The sequence below is a fragment of the Octopus sinensis genome, linkage group LG20, assembly GCF_006345805.1.
Source record: "Octopus sinensis linkage group LG20, ASM634580v1, whole genome shotgun sequence".
NCBI lineage: Eukaryota > Metazoa > Mollusca > Cephalopoda > Octopoda > Octopodidae > Octopus > Octopus sinensis.
This window is the reverse complement of record NC_043016.1, coordinates 21,244,757-21,262,685: the sequence shown is the minus strand read 5'-3', so window position 1 is coordinate 21,262,685 and position 17,929 is coordinate 21,244,757. Positions and strand designations below refer to the sequence as shown.

The 17,929-nt window shown below is 39.8% G+C and overlaps 1 protein-coding gene across 5 annotated transcripts in view; it reads left to right on the top strand.

Moving 5' to 3' along the window:
* The window catches only part of LOC115222594 (protein diaphanous homolog 2), a 143,274-nt gene that overhangs the window by 60,744 nt on the left and 64,601 nt on the right, over positions 1-17,929 (top strand). For all 5 annotated transcript variants that reach the window (XM_029792888.2, XM_029792890.2, XM_029792887.2 and 2 more), the window contains exons 4-9: positions 358-479; positions 3,577-3,645; positions 3,871-3,934; positions 6,786-6,919; positions 9,663-9,771; positions 17,419-17,529. In XM_029792888.2, the coding sequence (XP_029648748.1) occupies positions 358-479; positions 3,577-3,645; positions 3,871-3,934; positions 6,786-6,919; positions 9,663-9,771; positions 17,419-17,529 (609 nt within the window). The remainder of the gene's footprint in view (positions 1-357; positions 480-3,576; positions 3,646-3,870; positions 3,935-6,785; positions 6,920-9,662; positions 9,772-17,418; positions 17,530-17,929) is intronic.

Genomic DNA, 17,929 nt, shown 5'->3' with positions numbered 1-17,929 from the left:
TTCTGTTTTCAATTTTGATACAAATCAGTTCTTTGATATATTATTTTATCAGTTTAAGGAAGGAAACTTAAAAGCCCATATAAATATTAAATATTAAATTGTGTGTGTGTGCACGTGTGAGAGAGAGAGAGAGAATACTCAGCTTGCTATCTCCAAATGCTAGAAGAAGCATTATATTGTTCTTATGTATGGTGTACTGCTCTTTTAGAAATAAAAATCAACCTCTAATTCTCCAAGAAGCATAGAACAAAATGACTGCAAAATTTTAAATAATACTTGTTAATAGTAAAATGAATTATTGATTTCAGTGTTATTGATTTGAGAATTACTTTATAAATAATATATGTTTCTTTATAGCAAAATATCCTTAGAACACCAGAACATTTTATTGCATCTCTTCAAGATCCCAATCTTAAAGGGGAAAAACGATTGAAAGTTTTAGAATCTGCACGAGTATCTTTATCAAGCAATCCAGTCAGGTAATTAAATTTCTGATCATTGAGTATGATGATTATGATAAAATGAGTTGATTGATGAAATTAAATGAGGAAAGAAAGGAAATTAGATGAATGTTATTGAAGAACCCTGGTCATTTATTGCTGTTTTTTCAACATCAAGTTATCTATGATAGCGCATCCTATTTCGTGTACTTCGTCCAATGTGTTCTTTCTTTTTTTGGAAATGGTTGGTATGATGCCTGTCTACAAAGGTTGGTATGATGACTGTGAGGGAAATGAAGAGGCTGTTTCTTGCAGGTTAAGCAACTCTGTCAGAGTTTCCTTGCTTTGCTCCGTCATCAGAATGTGTTGTATGCTGGAGCTGGTGAGCCAGAGGAGTATGTCAAGCTCTACTGTCTGCTTTGGTGTGGTTTTTATGGTTGGTCACTCTCCTGATACCAACGACTTTACAGAGTGTGCTGGGTGCTTTTTGTGTGACAGCAGCACCAGCAAGGGCATCAAGTAACTGGCAATATAAAACCCCTCAACTGAGAGGAGAGTGATATGGTGGGAGGTGGCTTTGTGCCACCCAGTTGGAACAAGAGAAGAGAGAGGAAAGGGGAAAGAAGATGGTGAAGATGTGTTGGGGTACATCCTCAAGTAATGGGGAAGGGTATGTAAGTGAAGTGGTACAGAGGCTTGGATAGGGTGAGTGGGCAGGTAAGTTCCTGAGTGCAAAAGCAGAGTGGTTGATGGTGGGGAGGGGAATGCAGTGAGTGACCACAGATGGAAGAGAGGGAGTTACAAAGAATAGAGGAATCTTTGACGGTTCAAGCCTACACTCTTTGACAGAAAGGGTTGAGAGGAAACAAAATTGGGTTTTATGATGGAGTTGGGAAGGAAGGGGAAATGCCAGGTCAGTCAGCAATGATTTGAATGCCTATGTACGAGTGTGTGTGAATATATCTATATATATAAAGCTGTAGTTGTGTGAGTGTCTGTCCCCTTCGATTTAGATTCCTAACTACTCCCACATTTTGCGGTGCAGTTTAACCAAATTCGGGTATCTTATAGTCGTGATTCATATCAAGCCCGTCTGAGTATTAGCGCGCGTCTACGATGAGTCTACGATTTAAAAAATAATTTAACATCATTTTTTATTCCATTTTAATGCATAATTTTTCGTGTGTCGATGGCGGCGGAGTTGGCGTCCATGGTCACACCTGCACCTGTTTGCTTCTCCCCCTTCTTCCCTCCCTCGTGAAGTTGTGGGGAAGGGAGTGTAAGGAAATCAACGTCGTAAAGCGTTGTCAAGGAGACCAGCGTTCTTTTAGAACAACGACTTCATGGCTTGAAGACACCAAAACAGAAATGGCTAAGAAAGCCCGAATTGGCATCTATAAGGGAAGTAACTCTCTAAAAATGCTTATATAGTTATTTCCCTTACAAACCCGAGCAACGCCGGGCGATACTGCTAGTATTTATATAATAGGCATATATATGTTTCCACAATGCTTACATTACTGTCTCTACTGCCAAACAGCTCCATTCCAGGACTCACATTTTTTCATCATGCACCGCACATATCCTCTCAGGTTACTTTTATTGCCACCCAACACAATCTTACCTTACCTTCATCACCCTTACGCCTATAGGATACCTTTTAACTTTTCTTTCATTTATGCACTCCCTTATTATTTTCCCCAATCTCTATCCTTATTTGTTCTCCATGCTCACTACCTACTTCCATATGTAGGATGCTTTTATGGCAATCACATTCTCCTTCTCCTTCTCCTCTCTTCCCTTACTGCCTCCTCCTCCTGCTCCCCCCATCCTACTTTTATTGCACCTTTCACTATCTCCTTGCACCTCTCTCTCTTCTCTACCTCCTTGTCTATCACTACCCTCTCTGCTGCAAGTTTTCTGCCTCTTCAGTACCCCTCTTCTTTCTGTGTCTGATCTATCTCCATATCTCTCTTTCCTTTATTGACTTTCTCTGGACTCTTCTCCACTCATCAATTGCTAAACCGCTCTCTTCTAGCTCCCTTTTTGTCACACTGTCAGTCTGTACTAATTCTGTATAATGTTTGATCACACTGTACTCTGCCTTGTACAACTTATCCTATTAGTTTTGAACTATATCCCTCTCTGTCTCTCATTAAAACCTCCTCTGTCCCTTCTTCCCTTCCTTATCCCTGCATTTTCTTACCATACCTCATTGCCTCACCTAGAATCATTGCCCACTTTGTCCTGTTTTCAGTTATAGGGGCCACTTTAAGCCCTTAACCTTGTAAGTTATAGGGCAATCATCACTAGTGTGAGTAGTATGAGAAAAGCACTCAGTACATACTGTCAAATGATGGGCATCAAAAACCCTGACAAATTAGTCATTGGAGTGTGATTTGGTTCCCTGCCAAACTATCCCATCAATGTGGTATAGAAGCTAGATGTTAGGAAGAGGTGGTCATGATGTGTGCATGTCATTCCTGTGTGTATATGCATGTGTTATATATGTACTTACAAATGTGTATAGTGGTGATGAGGGTGGCAGTAAATCTGATTGAACCAAAGAAACCATGTTCTTATTGTTTTATTTTTTATATTTGCAATACTTACTTTCTCATGACCAACCTGTCATCTTTCAGTGATCTACCATTCATCTTTCACATTTTTAGTTTTTGTTTTTAAGACTGTATGGCTTTGAAATATGCTCTTATCCATGTTCTGATTTCTATCAACTGATTTAACTTGACTTTCTTGTTTTAGAAAACAATGTAAGATGTTCGTAGAATTTAAAAACTTACAAAACTGACAGGACAAAGTTAATTCAAAGAACTGTAATATAACACCAGTTTTAAGAATTTAGTTTTAAATTTATAAGGAAAATTGTGCACTTGCTTTCATTTATTGATTTCATTGATTGATTTAATATAAATGCATAATTTTCTCACAAAAATTGTCAGGACAAAGTTAATTCAAAGAACTGTAATATAACACCAGTTTTAAGAATTTAGTTTTAAATTTATAAGGAAAATTGTGCAGTTGCTTTCATTTATTGATTTCATTGATTGATTTAATATAAATGCATAATTTTCTCACAAAAATTGTCTTAAATGAATTTTTCTTTTTCTTTTTTTAGTTGGGCTATAGAATTTGGTTCAAATGGTCTGAATGAAATCCTTCGAAATCTTACTTATTGTTGCGACCTGTAAGTAGTTTTGCCATTTGGATATGCCTTTCCTTTTCTTTTCACATAGAAGTTAACTGTAGTATATTTAAAATAATTTTAAAAAGTTTAATTTCTTTGCATTCTTTGAAACTTTAACTACAATTAATATTAAATTACCTTGAAAGTGAGATTTCATTTTCTCTAAGATAATTTCTATTTGTAGCTGCTTGAAATGTTAAATCAAATTAACTTTTCATTTTGTAGCAAACAGGAGCGAAGGAGTACATATGAATGTGTGAGATGCTTGAAAGTTTTTATGAATAATCAGGTAAAACATGAATTAACAATCTAAATTTTAAAGTAATATGTGAGTTCTATTAACTAAGTTTACTAACTGAAAAATTTGTCATTAATTCAATTTCCATTTTATTTTTAAATTTTTACTTTTTGTTGTAACTTATTTTAATGTTTGCAAATATTTTGAATATAATATATTTCGTGAATGCAATAAGAACTAATTTGTTTACTTTTATGACATGGAATGTAAAATATTTTCTTTCTTTGTTATTACTAAAATTCAAATAACATGATGAGAAAGCAATATTTTTATCTTATGTATATGTGCAGGCAAGGTTGTGTAATTAAGGTTTGCTTCTCTTTTATGTGGTTTTTCCATGTTATGTGGTTCATTTCCACTGCATGCAAATGTCTGCCAGTGTTAGATTGAACAAAGCCATGAGAGTGAGATTTGATAGACCGAACTTTGTGGATGTCCTTCACAGGGATTGTTACTCAGTGGTACCTTTAATTTGCCATGCAGATTGGCTCATAAGAGTTTTTGCTGGAGCTCATTCTTTTGCAAGCCTTCATGCCCAGACTCTAGTCTGAGAATAGCTTTGTTTTTTCACAAAGGCTCTGAAAATGGTTATGATTGCTTTCTCCTGTGACTAAGCCCCAAAACAATATTTAAATTAAAAAAACACCTACACTTAGTAAAATGTCTTCAGCTACTGTTTCCCCGAAAATAAGACCTAGCATGATTTTTCAGGATGATTTTAATATAAGCCCTTCCCTTAAAATAAGCCCTTGTTGAGAGCGGTAGACAGATGAAAGAAATAAGCAGCCTCTTCATATTCATTCAAACCACTTTGTTGTGGTGTATTCACTGTTCAAAATATCTTTTAGGCAGCTAAAAATAATGACGTCACAAAATCTATCCCGGTGTCTCTTTCATGACTCAAATATTAACAAGCTATACATCAACTGGCAGCCCATGTTCGGAGCTTTCAAATGTGTCATAAGATTTTCATCAGTGGTCAGTACTGGTCAGTAGATGCAAAAAATAATAAAGTACACATTTCTTTCAAGGCAAAAATCTCCCAGAAAAAAACATGGTGAAATTGAATGGGAAATCAATTTGTCAGGTCATTTTCACCCCAAGACAAGATGAATGAAAGAAGAAAGAGTTGTTCCATTGAGTACAAGAAAGGAGTCATGGAGGAATCATTGGGCAATAATTTTACTGTTTTCTGCAAAGTAAAGAATTTGGATCTCCAAATGGTTCAAAAATGGCAAGAAGACTACAATAAACTCAGTCAACAAGTGGATGAGGGAAATGCAACCACTATTTTCTGAATTGGAAGACATCATCTGTGAATGGGTCATCTGTGACAGGAGATAATAGCTGGAAGACGTCATCTGTGACAGGAGAGCAAAGGCTTTAGTTGTTCACAGGACTGATAATCAAGCATTTGTCCACAGTATGGTATATTTCCATCAGCGGCATGATTTTCTCTGAGAAGGCCGACAACACTGTTCAAACTGGAAGATACCAAGATTATTAAATGTGCACTTGCATCTAAGTCCTTTGTTGATGGGATATCATCAGCATCATTTAATGTCCATTTTCCATGCTGGACCTTTCTAAATACTGTCTCACTAACTTTCAAACATGATTGCTATGGATGAAGCTTCAGTGTTCATGGGCCATGGATCTCAATTAACAATTGATTAAAGGGGTGTGTCATCAATCTACATTCCCTCCTCTGGTTATGAAAGTGCACGAGCTACATGTATTTTGGCAGTTTGTCTCAATGGAAGTAAAGCCCCACCTCTAATCATCACTAAAGGCAGGAAGGATAAAATTGAACTTCTTTTCAGGCATCTGTGTTCTGGAAACTAAAAAGGCATGGTGCACACAATCAGTTTTAAGGAAGTGGATCAGTTTCATGCTGCCACTTATTTTCCAAGGAGGCCAATGAGTTTTGATAGTCTGGGATTTAGCCAGCACACACCACACAAAAGACATGAAGAAATTTCTTGCAGAAAGAAGAATAGATAAAATCATGATTCCTGCAGGAATGAATGCTTATCTCCATACTCTTGACATTGCAATAAATAAACCATTCAAGGACCATTTATGTATGGAAATCAATGACTACATTGAAAACAAAATGGTGAGAAATCAGTGTGGAAATTTTTTGAAACCCAGCCTGCAAGAGATCGTGACTTGGGTGACGAATTCATGGAACAAAATCACAGACAGCTGTGTTGCCTATGCACTACGAACAGGCTACCGGAACAAGAACTTCTCATTCAATGAGACTTCTACTGCTTGACATGAGAGACTGGGGATGAAAGTTCTGCAGGAAATAGAGTCACACGAAAACTCTACAGGAATTTTGGAATCTGGTGATTTGCAGAACAATGACATGACTGTTTTTTGAATAAATTGTTGTTAATGTGTTTCTGAGTAAAAGAACATGTAAATCTTTGAGTAAATGTAGATTGATTTCCGTAATTTCTCTTTAATAAATTTCTGTTGTTATAAATCATCAAGTAAATGTAGATTATTTTTTGAAATTTCTGTTTATTTAGTAATTTCATAATTTTCTATTTCGTAATGTTATTTTTTGGTGCATGAAAAAATATGATCTCCCCTGAAAATAAGCCCTAATGCATAATTTCAGAGTGAAAATTAATATAAGCCCTATCTTATTTTCAAGGAAACACAGTATTATCTATGTTGATTTTATTTACATAAGTCTTTAAACTTTAGATGATCTTTGATAAATTTGTAAACATTTTCAGTTTTTTAACTAAAGCTAGAATCAAACTTTTCTAGTTCCAGCAAAGCTATTTTTAGTTCAGTAAAAATGCTCATTTTCTTCTTTATTCAGGTTGGTTTGCTCAAATTCATCAATCATGAAGAAGCCTTAACAATTTTAGCAAGAACCATAGATCCTTCTGATGCAACTACAATGTTAGAAGCTGTTAGGCTTATAGCTGCCATTTGCTTGGTAACACCATCAGGGTAATGCTTGTTTATATATTTTTCATTCTTGACATTTTTAAGTAAATACAACTTTAAAAGACAATTGAGAATCAATATTTTTATATTGTTAGATCTTCAACGTAAAGCAAAATGATTTGATCTTAAAAGCAAAGATAATTTATCTGAAAATGGATGTAAAATAGTTACGTAGTTTTGTGTATGTGTATTTATGTGTTAAAGAAATTTGTTTTACAGTTATGAGGTCCTAGCTTCAGTCCCACATTGGCATCTTGGGCAAGTGCCTTCTACCATAATTTCAGATTGATGTTTATGAATGAAATTGTTTAGGATAATTTAACCTTTATAAAAAAGGTACAGTAGACTGTGGAGTACTCACTATATTATAATTCAATGGGAAGACGTTTGAGTTTATCAAACAACAGAAGTACTCATCATTGAAATCGAGAGATCCATTTACTTTAATTTGTACTCATATCTATGTTTGTTCTGCAACAATTACGAATTTGCGACATCTGCTGGCACATTTCAAGGAGACATAAGAAAGATGTACCTCTACCAATATCCAGCAAATGCTAAAAAAAAAGAGGCTGTATGAATGCCATACAGCATATCCATGTAAACTAAGGGGCCACAAGAGATGCAGTGAGATTGCAGGCAGGCTTACAGAAGACTTCTTATGCAGCAGATGTGCTTTTCCCATAAAATAAATTCTTTCAAATGCTTGAAAGGATCCCTAGAAGGGGTTGATTATATTTTCTTACTTAGTTACCTTAATCAGAAGTGAGAGTGTTACAAAAGCTACTCACCAGAGCAAGAACAGAGTGGAGAAAATTCAGGGTGTTATTACTTATGCTGGTTATGGAAGGGGACTACCCCCTCTGCTGGGAATGCTTGTATATGAAATACAATGTTGCACAGTAGCAAAAGGTTTAGGAGGAAGTGAGACAAACCTAATCTATTGTGCATTTACATTGGAGTAGAAATGAACTGAGAAAATTTGGATATAAAAAAACCCCAGTTGTTGTGTACAACAGAGAAGACTGAGCTGTTGTTAACATGCGATGCGTCTGGAGGACAAGAGATGCCAGGATATCTAAACTGAAGGAACCTGCATAAAACTAAGCCCACGGAAGAAATGGTGAAAACTGATTTTCTGATGCTTAACCTTACAATGCAGATGATAAAATATCTCAAATGGTGTGATGTTGTACTGAAAACCCATCCAGATAATGCAAGCATAGAATATGGACATATAATGTTGATAACAAATACAAATTATTTTACATTTAGTTTTTTCATATTACTGAATGCTAAAAACTAAACCATGAAGAAAAAGTGGACTCTACTTTTTGTCAAACACGCACACTATGGAAGAAAGCATTTCATTGTACACAGTGCAACTAGTCAGTGTATCATTAATTCCTTAGAAATGCTAAAATCCATCATTAACGTTAACATTCATGCTCATGTATGTCTATATTTGTTCTAACAACAGAAATGAATTTGGAATGACTTTAGGAATAACTTAACTTTTTTCATAATTATCATAGATTAAGTAATGTGTGTATCTCTACAAGCCAGACATTTGCATTGTCAAAAGAAAACTGTCAAATAAATACAACTTTATGAGACAATTGAGAGTCAATATTTTTATATTATTAGATCTTAAACATGAAGCAAAATGGTTCAATCTCAAAATGTAAAATGTATTAGCCTTTGCTGATGATGCAGATGTAGATTTAAAACTTGTTGGTTTTTGAAATGATAACTGCAGTGGTGGGTTTCAATGAATTAAAATACCAAAGTATATACAATCCCATGGGGGTGAATCAATGTAACATGGGTGGAGAGCACAAAAAAACACAGTGCTACAAGAACTGTAAAGTAGATGGTGTTAGGAAGAGCATCCAAGCCAAAACAAACTATGGAACTTAGTGCAAACCCTGACTTCACCAGCTCCTGTCAAGCTATCCAACCCATGCTAGCATGGAAAACAGATGTTAAATGTTGATGATGATGATGATATGTCCTCTGTACTCTGGGCCCATATCTAACTACCATGTAGCATGACTGTTTGTATACAAGCATCATACACTCTGCCTTTCATTCTGAGAGAAAGATCTGTTGCCAACAGATGTTGATAATACATACTGAAGAAAGGCATGGGTAGTATTATGCACACATTAACTTTATCTGGAATGATAAAATTAAAATGCTATTTTACTGAGTTTGCATTGAAATACTTGTTTTATAATGAGTCCTAGAGAACAGAAAAAAATGAGGATCTAGCCAAATACTGCATATTAAGATTTACTGAAGCTGCTGACCATGTTTGAAATGGGGAGCAATAGTAGAAGCAGATTGGCTAGTGTTGTGTGCATGTTATTTTTTTATGTTGTTGTCTGTTTGTTATGGAAATGAAAGATACGTTGAGGAGAAAGAAAGAAAGAGACAGGTAGAGTCACATGATTTGCTCAGTCACAACACTTTAATTCACACTCATTTTACTTGTATTGTGTATGTGTGTATGTGCATGTATGTGTATTGTAATTTGCTTTTCTTAAAGACCATTAATGCCATTGTCTCTGACTTAGAACATAAGCAGTAAAGCCAATTACTGATATGCATTTCCCCAATTTTTACATATTTGAGGGTCCTAAGATAAAAAAAAGAAAAAGAAAAATTATTTGTGGTGCCAGTTTTCATTATTAATTTTACTCCAAAACTGATATTGTCTATAATTTTCAATTTTAACTTTTAGTCATGATAAAGCTTTAGAAGGAATTACCTCATGTGCTGAAATACGATCACAGCCTAGATTCCAGCCTATTATCAAGGGGCTTGAAATGACAGACAACTTACCAATGCAGGTTTGTAATTAGAACTTCTTTCATTTATGCATTCATAATATTTTAAAATTAAATTTCTAAACAACGAAGTGTTAACGCGAAGCAGTGTTTAGGTATGAGCAGAATTTAGGCTAGTTGAAATATGTTCGTCACATATTTCAACTGCTAAAAGTTAAATACACTGCAGTTACTGTGGAGAAAAAGTATATTTAATTTTAAAAAGGTGTGAAAAAACCTGGTTCATTCAGTGTTGCCATCTATCAGGAATCCTAGATATCGATTATATATAAAGCCATAGTTTTATTGAGTTCGTTCACAGTTGCCTCTCTTAGGTATATCTCATTGACAAGAGTCAAAAATCTCAAAACATTGATATCTGGGATTCCTCATAGACGGCAACACTGAACAAACTGGGTGTTCTCACACCTTTTTACCATAAGAGAGATTTTTTCTTCACAGTAACTGTAGTGTATTTGCCTTTTAGCAGTTGAAATATGTGATGAACATATTTCAACTAGCCTAAATTCTGATCATAAATTTCTAAAATTGATACTGTTAATAAGTTTTAAGAATTTAAAAATTATCAGACAAAATCTCATTTCGAAGAGTCTCTTAGCTTCAAGATTTCTGAAAAGTATTAGCATATATAAAAATTCAAACCATTTCATTTGAGAATTGAAATCACTTGAATTCTGATAAAGCCAGTGCAAAACTTATCATAATCATCATCATTGCATATTATTATTATTATACACTTGGTACCATCCTAAAGGAATTTGAGTTGGTAGCAGGGGCAAAAATCAATGCCAACAGGTCTATTGACTTGTAATTGGGGAGCTGGGGAGATAGATCCATGCCATTTGGATCATTGGGTGCTGGACTGAAAGACCAGTTAAACTGCTCAGGGTCTGGTTCAGTCCTGACCTCCAGATTGATAAGGACTGGCATGAGATGGCCAGTTTCACTAAGAAATATACAGAGAGGAAGCTACCTCTGAAAAATCAGGCAGAGGTAGTGAATGCTTATATCACCTCCTTTATTATTTATCACCTACCACTATTCCTTGCCCTAGCTTCTGCTTAGTCATATTAGAATATCTGGGGTTTTTTTCTTGTTGAAAGGATGCATTCCAATAATCAGGTGGTCAGTTTGCTGCCAGGACCCTCTGTATGGCACCTGCAATGATTCTTTGACAGTGAACATGTGTGAGCTCCGTTCACAAGACAAATCTTTCCACAACTTGTCTCCTTGACAAAGCTGCAGTCTTGGGTAAAGGAAAGACTAAGATTGGGCACCTGATACCAAAAGTGTTGTAAGGGACTCTCAGCCTTCTACCAGTCAGACAATGGAATTAGTAAATGTTCCACTCTACCTATATAGAGAGAATTAGTGGTGAAAAAGTGTGTCAACATTCTTGAGTTGTCTCTGGGCATTTGTGAACACGAATTGGCTAGCCTGTTCCAGAAGACTTTCCAGTTAGGGATCACCATGGATAATTCCCCAAAATACTTGACCTGGCAGTGCTACCAAGGGGCACTACTAGTTCAAAATAACCTCTACAGACACAGAATACTATCTACTTGGCATGTCCATGATCTGTGCAGAGCTACAAAACTTCAACATGCATTTGTAACGTGAAAGGATCTATCATCGAAACACTGGCAGGGTGTCGAGATCCTTTCTAGTCACATACAAAAATTCTTGTAGAAAACAAACAGACGAAACTCAGGTTAAAGGTGAACAGACAACTTGGTTTATTGATTCATGGTTGTACGTTGTCTGATGGGGGAATAGACAGCCTCTGAGATACTGCTGGTGTTGGTCGTTGAGGTTGGTTGAAGTTGGTTGAAGCTGGTGTGTGGCTGTCAGAGCCAGGAAAACCGTGACCGATCGCAGTGCTGTCTTGAGCCGAAGAGAGAGATTTGAGGTTCGCGGGCTCGAGAGATGTTTTCCCGCACATGCGCATGGGGAAGACTTCCGGTGGCCACCCGGAAGTAGTCCCATTCTGCGCATGCGCGCCGAACCCTACACAGTAGCATCACTACAGGGCTCCCCTCCGAGTGCGAAGTACGGCAACCAGAATATTGTGGTGGTGCTGCAGAAAACAGAAGGCTTGCCGATCCCCCAGAAGACTTGGTACATACTATTATACAATAAGAAACATTTTAAAGAAAGTTAAATGTAAATTGTTTTTGAAAGTTTCTTGGGCCAATGCACTGTTCTGCCCGATTTTGTAACATACGGTGTGCTCGGGGCACCCGTTGACGGCGAGGGTGGTGTTGTAGGAGCCGGTGAAGGTGATTGTGCAGGTGAAGGCGTTGTGCAGGTGAAGGCGTTTGTGCAGGTGAAGGCGTTGTTAAAGGTGCATAGGTGGGTGTGTCAAGGTTGTCATCAAAAGATGAAGACGTCTCAAAATGTGCCTTTTTTAAACGGTCCACGGAAACGGTCTCCGAACGACCATTTATCTCAATCGTGAAAACCTTTGGTGTGCGAGAAAGCACACGAAAAGGTCCTTTATAGGGAGAAACAAGTGGGCCCTTCACAGAATCGTCCCGAACAAAAACATGCGACCAGGTGTTCATATCCGGTGGAAGATGGGACGGTGGAGATTGCTTTCTGGGAAGCATGGGCGGAAGGTTTGAAAAATATTCCCGCAGTCTGGTGACATAGGTCGCCGGATCATGGGGCGGGGAAGTGTCTGGCACCAACATCGTACCGGGCAATGCCAGTGTGGTACCATACAGCAGCTCTGCAGCAGAAAACCCCAGGTCTGCCTTGACAGCAGTCCGACAGCCAAGAAGCACAATGGGCAGAAATTCGATCCAGGACTGTGGGTCCGAAGAGGCACGAAGAGCGGCCTTGAGCTGTCTATGGAACCGCTCAACCAATCCATTAGACGCTGGATGGTAGCTTGTGGTGTGGATATGGTGCATACCCAAAATTCGTGACAATTCGCGAAATAGCGAGGCCTCAAACTGTCGTCCACGATCAGTTGTCAATCGGGACGGGACTCCGAAGCGAGAAATCCAGTTTGAAACGAAAGCTCGCGCAACAGTCTCAGCAGAAATGTCTGCTATCGGAATGGCTTCTGGCCAGCGGGAGAAACGATCGACACAAGTTAATAGATAAGAGAACCCGCGACTCACAGGCCATGGTCCAACCAGATCGATGTGGACATGGCGAAAACGGGCCTCCGTGGGGGGAAATTGTCCAAGCGGGGCACGAACGTGCCGTTGAATCTTGGATCGTTGACACTTGGAGCAGGTGCGTGTCCAACAAGTAATTGTGCGACGCATATTCGGCCAGAAAAACCGAGCAGTGATTAGTTTGAGGGTGGCAGCGATGCCAGGATGTGATAAGGAGTGCAGTGCTTCAAACACTGAGCGTTGATGGGTCTCAGGCACCAGTGGCCTGGGAGATCCAGTTGAAGTGTCACAAAGAATGGTGCCTTCGGCTGACGGAAGCGGAAGGTAGGAAAACTGGCAACAGGAGAACTTGGGAGAAGTTAAATCTAACGACGCCAAAGGTGGGCTCCTGCGATATGGCAGCTAAGTCGATAGCAGCAGGAGACGAAAGGGTGCAAACTGGAAGGCGAGAGAGAGCGTCAGCAGGAACGTTCTCTTTTCCAGGTATGTGTCGAATGTTGCTAGTAAATTGAGAGATAAAATCCAGGTGCCGAAAAGCACGGGGTGAGAGTTTGTCCGTTTTTGAAAACAGGGCAAACGTAAGGGGCTTGTGATCCGTATAGATCACAAAATCTCGCCCTTCAAGTTGATGCTGGAAATGACGAACCGATAGATAGATCGCTAGGAGCTCACGATCAAAGGTGCTGTATCGTCGTTCAGCTGGTTGCAGTTGACGGGAAAAGAAGGCTAGAGGTCGAACATGGTCATCCACTGTGTGTTGTAACACAGCGCCAATCGCAGTGTCCGATGCGTCCACAGTCAAAGAGAGAGAAGCACCAGGAACTGGATGTGCAAGCAAAGAAACAGAAGCCAGCTCCTTCTTAATGGACTCAAAGGCTGTCACTGCCTCAACAGAGAGGGTGACTTGACTGTCCTTTCTAGGAGAGTCCTTTAACAGCCTGGTGAGAGGTAGCAGCTTATCTGCACAACCGGGAATGAAGCGTCGGTAGAAATTGACCATCCCTAGATAATGCCTGAGCTGGCGCAAGGAAGTGGGGGGTGCGATGCGTTGAATGGCATCGACTTTTGACGAGAGGGGGCTGATTCCGTTGAATCAATATGATGCCCTAGAAAATCTAGGGAAGAGCGTCCGAAAACACACTTGTCGGGGTTTATGCGTATGCTATACGCGCGAAGACGCTGGAAGAGTTGAGAAAGGTGCCGGAGATGATTTTCTCGTGTGTCGCTCGCAATGAGTATGTCATCGACATAGGCAAACACAAAATCAAGACCGCGGACAACCTCATCAATGAAACGCTGGAAGGTGCTAGTAGCATTCCGCAAACCGAAACTCATGTACAAAAACTCAAAACACCCAAACGGGGTAGTGATTGCAGTTTTTGGAACGTCGGCTGGGTTGACCGGTATTTGGTGGTAAGCGCGTATCAGATCGACCTTCGAAAAAATGGTACAACCATGGAGATTTGCTGTAAAGTCCCGGAGATTTCTAATCGGATAGCGATCGGCTATTGTGACGGCATTGAGGCGTCGATAGTCTCCAACCGGGCGAAAATCAGACTCGCCCTTTCGCGCCAAATGAAGGGGAGATGCCCATGGGCTGGTGGAGGGGCGTATAAGGCCAAGTTGAAGCATGTGCTCAAACTCGGCTCTGGCCGTTTTAAGTCGGTCTGGCGCTAGGCGCCGGGGGCGTGAGAATACAGGTGGCCCATTGGTGGTGATGAAATGGAGGGTCGAGTGGGTGGGATTTTCCGGTTTAAAGGCAATGTCCACTAGCTCCGGAAATGAAACCAAAAGAGAGTGAAAAGGGTCTCCAGAGGTGGCAACAAAGAATGTCGGGCTAAGGACCGCAGTGGCGGAACTCCCAGTCGGTGTAGAGAGCGACGTCGTGCTATCAAGAAGCCTCCGACGCCTGACATCCACCAATAGGTTAAACCTATCCAGGAAATCAGCGCCGAGAATAGGATGTCAGCGATGACGAAAACCCATCGAAAGTCTCGACGAAGGTTGAGGTTGAGGCGCAGCGAAATCTGACCGTAAGTGGTTATGGGAGACGAGTCAATAGCATGCAAGACAATCGAAGAGCGCTTGGGCTTGTCTGCAGCCAGACGAAGGGGCCAGATGCTGCAACAGGAGCCGGTGTCTACCATGAAGAATTTCTCCGACACCAGATCTTTTACATAGAATGCACGATGTTTGGGAAACGAGATGGACGAAGGTGACGTGCTCACCTCCTCCGGATTTAGTTTTCCGAGGGCTTGAAAGTGCACGGCTGGGTACACCGATCTGCCTTTTCGGCATATCTCGAATGGTACCAGCACCAGCCGGAACGAGAAACAGAGTCACTCCGACTGCGGGAAATAGAGCTACTGCGACTACGAGATTGGCGTCCGATCGCACGGCACAGATCATCGATCCTCCGCGTAAGCGCGTCGATGTTCTCGGCCAGTTTATCGTTCGTCGGAGGAGTCGGGGGGGGCTCTGTACATGCGTACAGGCCCCGCGAGGGAGATGGCGCGAAAACTCCAACACTTTGTCGGCCATCGTGGCGATCTGGTCCACAGACACAGCATCCAGTGCCGTGGCCAACATTGTCTGCACGTGGGCAGGCAGCCTTGAGAAAAATATCTTACGTAGAGCGGCGCGTCAGCGGCGTTGCCGCTTAGCTCTCTTAGATGGCGCAGAATTGGGATGGAGTTCTGTCCCCTAACTGCTCGTCGGCCATCAGTTCATTAAACTGACTTTCCTCTGAGCGCGTGTTGCGACGGAGGATCTCCGCCTTTACTGACGCATATGTGGCGTCAGGATGGGGACTCACAATGAGATCCCTGACCGATGTTGCGAGCCGGGAGGGCAAACTTGAAAACAGTAGATGTAACTGCTGTTGTGGCGGAATGGTATGCGCGGCAAAGTGTGATTCCACCTGTGCAAACCACAGCCCCGCATCCCCCGTAAATGAAGGCAAACCTGAAGCCATGCCTTTGTCGGAAGGAGTCTGTGAGAAGGGGGCAGAAGGTATGGTCGAGAAACGGAGAGAGAACACGTGGAACCGAGAAGGCAATTCAAAATTGTGTTTGTGTGTGCACCTCGTGGGTAGCAAAAAAAAAATGGAATAAGTGTGTACAAGGAAAACAAAATACAGAAAAGGAAAAAAAAATGAATGTGTGTGTGTTTTCTTTTTTTTTTTTTTTTTGTACTGTGTGCGATGAATAAGGCTATTTGACCCACCTCGCCGTGCTGAAAAGGAGAAAATAGGAAAATAAATGTGAATTTCCGCGCTCTTCGGCCCCCAAAAAAAAAAACCTGTTCGCTGTGTCTTCTTCTATCCTGTTCTTTTTCTCAACTAGGGGTCACCAATTGTAACGTGAAAGGATCTATCATCGAAACACTGGCAGGGTGTCGAGATCCTTTCTAGTCACATACAAAAATTCTTGTAGAAAACAAACAGACGAAACTCAGGTTAAAGGTGAACAGACAACTTGGTTTATTGATTCATGGTTGTACGTTGTCTGATGGGGGAATAGACAGCCTCTGAGATACTGCTGGTGTTGGTCGTTGAGGTTGGTTGAAGTTGGTTGAAGCTGGTGTGTGGCTGTCAGAGCCAGGAAAACCGTGACCGATCGCAGTGCTGTCTTGAGCCGAAGAGAGAGATTTGAGGTTCGCGGGCTCGAGAGATGTTTTCCCGCACATGCGCATGGGGAAGACTTCCGGTGGCCACCCGGAAGTAGTCCCATTCTGCGCATGCGCGCCGAACCCTACACAGTAGCATCACTACACATTCATTCAATGTCTAAAACTTGCTGATTTCTGGAGTTTTGTTGAACAGCTGCTTTTATGTGTGGGATGGATCTGTCTGCCAGCTGTGATTATTGAAACCCCACCACCTTAACTGCAAACGTATTGTAGTTTTCCTCTGTTTGGTAGAAATTGCAGAAGAGGTTGTCAGGTGGATGAGACTTTTCTTTTCGGCAGAGCCCTGTTCAATTTTTTCAAGTTTCACTTGAAAAGGGGAATGAGAGTAGGGAGGCAGTTACTGTCCTCAGGTGAATTTATTGAAAGGTGGGTGAAAGTTACAAAAATGGCAAGAAAGGATGATATGACTTTAAGTATAAAGCTGTAAGTTGAAAAAATGGAACTGGAGAGGGCACTTATCCTTGGTGTTGAGGGAGATCTTGAATAGTGGGGTTCCTTGATTGTCCCTTGTAGTCCTCCTGTATCAGGAGGAACATATTTCTATTATCTTTTTCTCCCCTAATAATGCTTATTATGTATATTTCCTTTCTTTGTTTTATTGTGTATCATGTATATTTTCATGTTTCTGTTTATTTTATATATGTATATATATGTATGTGTGTGTAAACCTTCCATACATTATGTCTGTCTTTGTGACGTCCCCTCATCCATCCATCACCCTGGTGACAAATATAAGAAATAATATTTTGTTGTTGTTTTTATTACTATCATTGTTGTTGTTGTTATTGTTATTAATAGTAGTAGTAAATATTTGATTTGTTTATTTTTTTAGGTTGCTTGTATTCAGTTAGTCAATGCCATTGTGTCTACACCTGATGATTTAGAATTCAGAATACATCTTAGAAATGAATTTATAAGAACTGGTCTCAATAACATCTTAGAGGTTTGTATTTTCTTTTCTCAACTATCAAAAATCTTGATGATGTTGATGTGTATGTTTATATTTGTATATCTGAATGTATATTTGTGTGTGTGTGTGTGTGTGTGTGTATATATATATATATATATATATACATACATAAATATATGTCTATTTATGTGTTTGGATATATGTATCTAGTATTAACAGAAGAGACACTGTTAATCCAAGTTGGTTCTTATTGGTGTTAGAGCTCTCCTGGATAAATTGTAGAATTACATCTTGCTCAGACATCTCAGTTTTGGCATAGTTTCTAAAGCTGGATGTGCCAACTAACAATAACCACTTTACAGATAAGTTGTTGTGCTGCTGGCAAGGTCAAATAATCTTCTTGTAATTGTGTTGTCTCATTTTGCCAAATTAC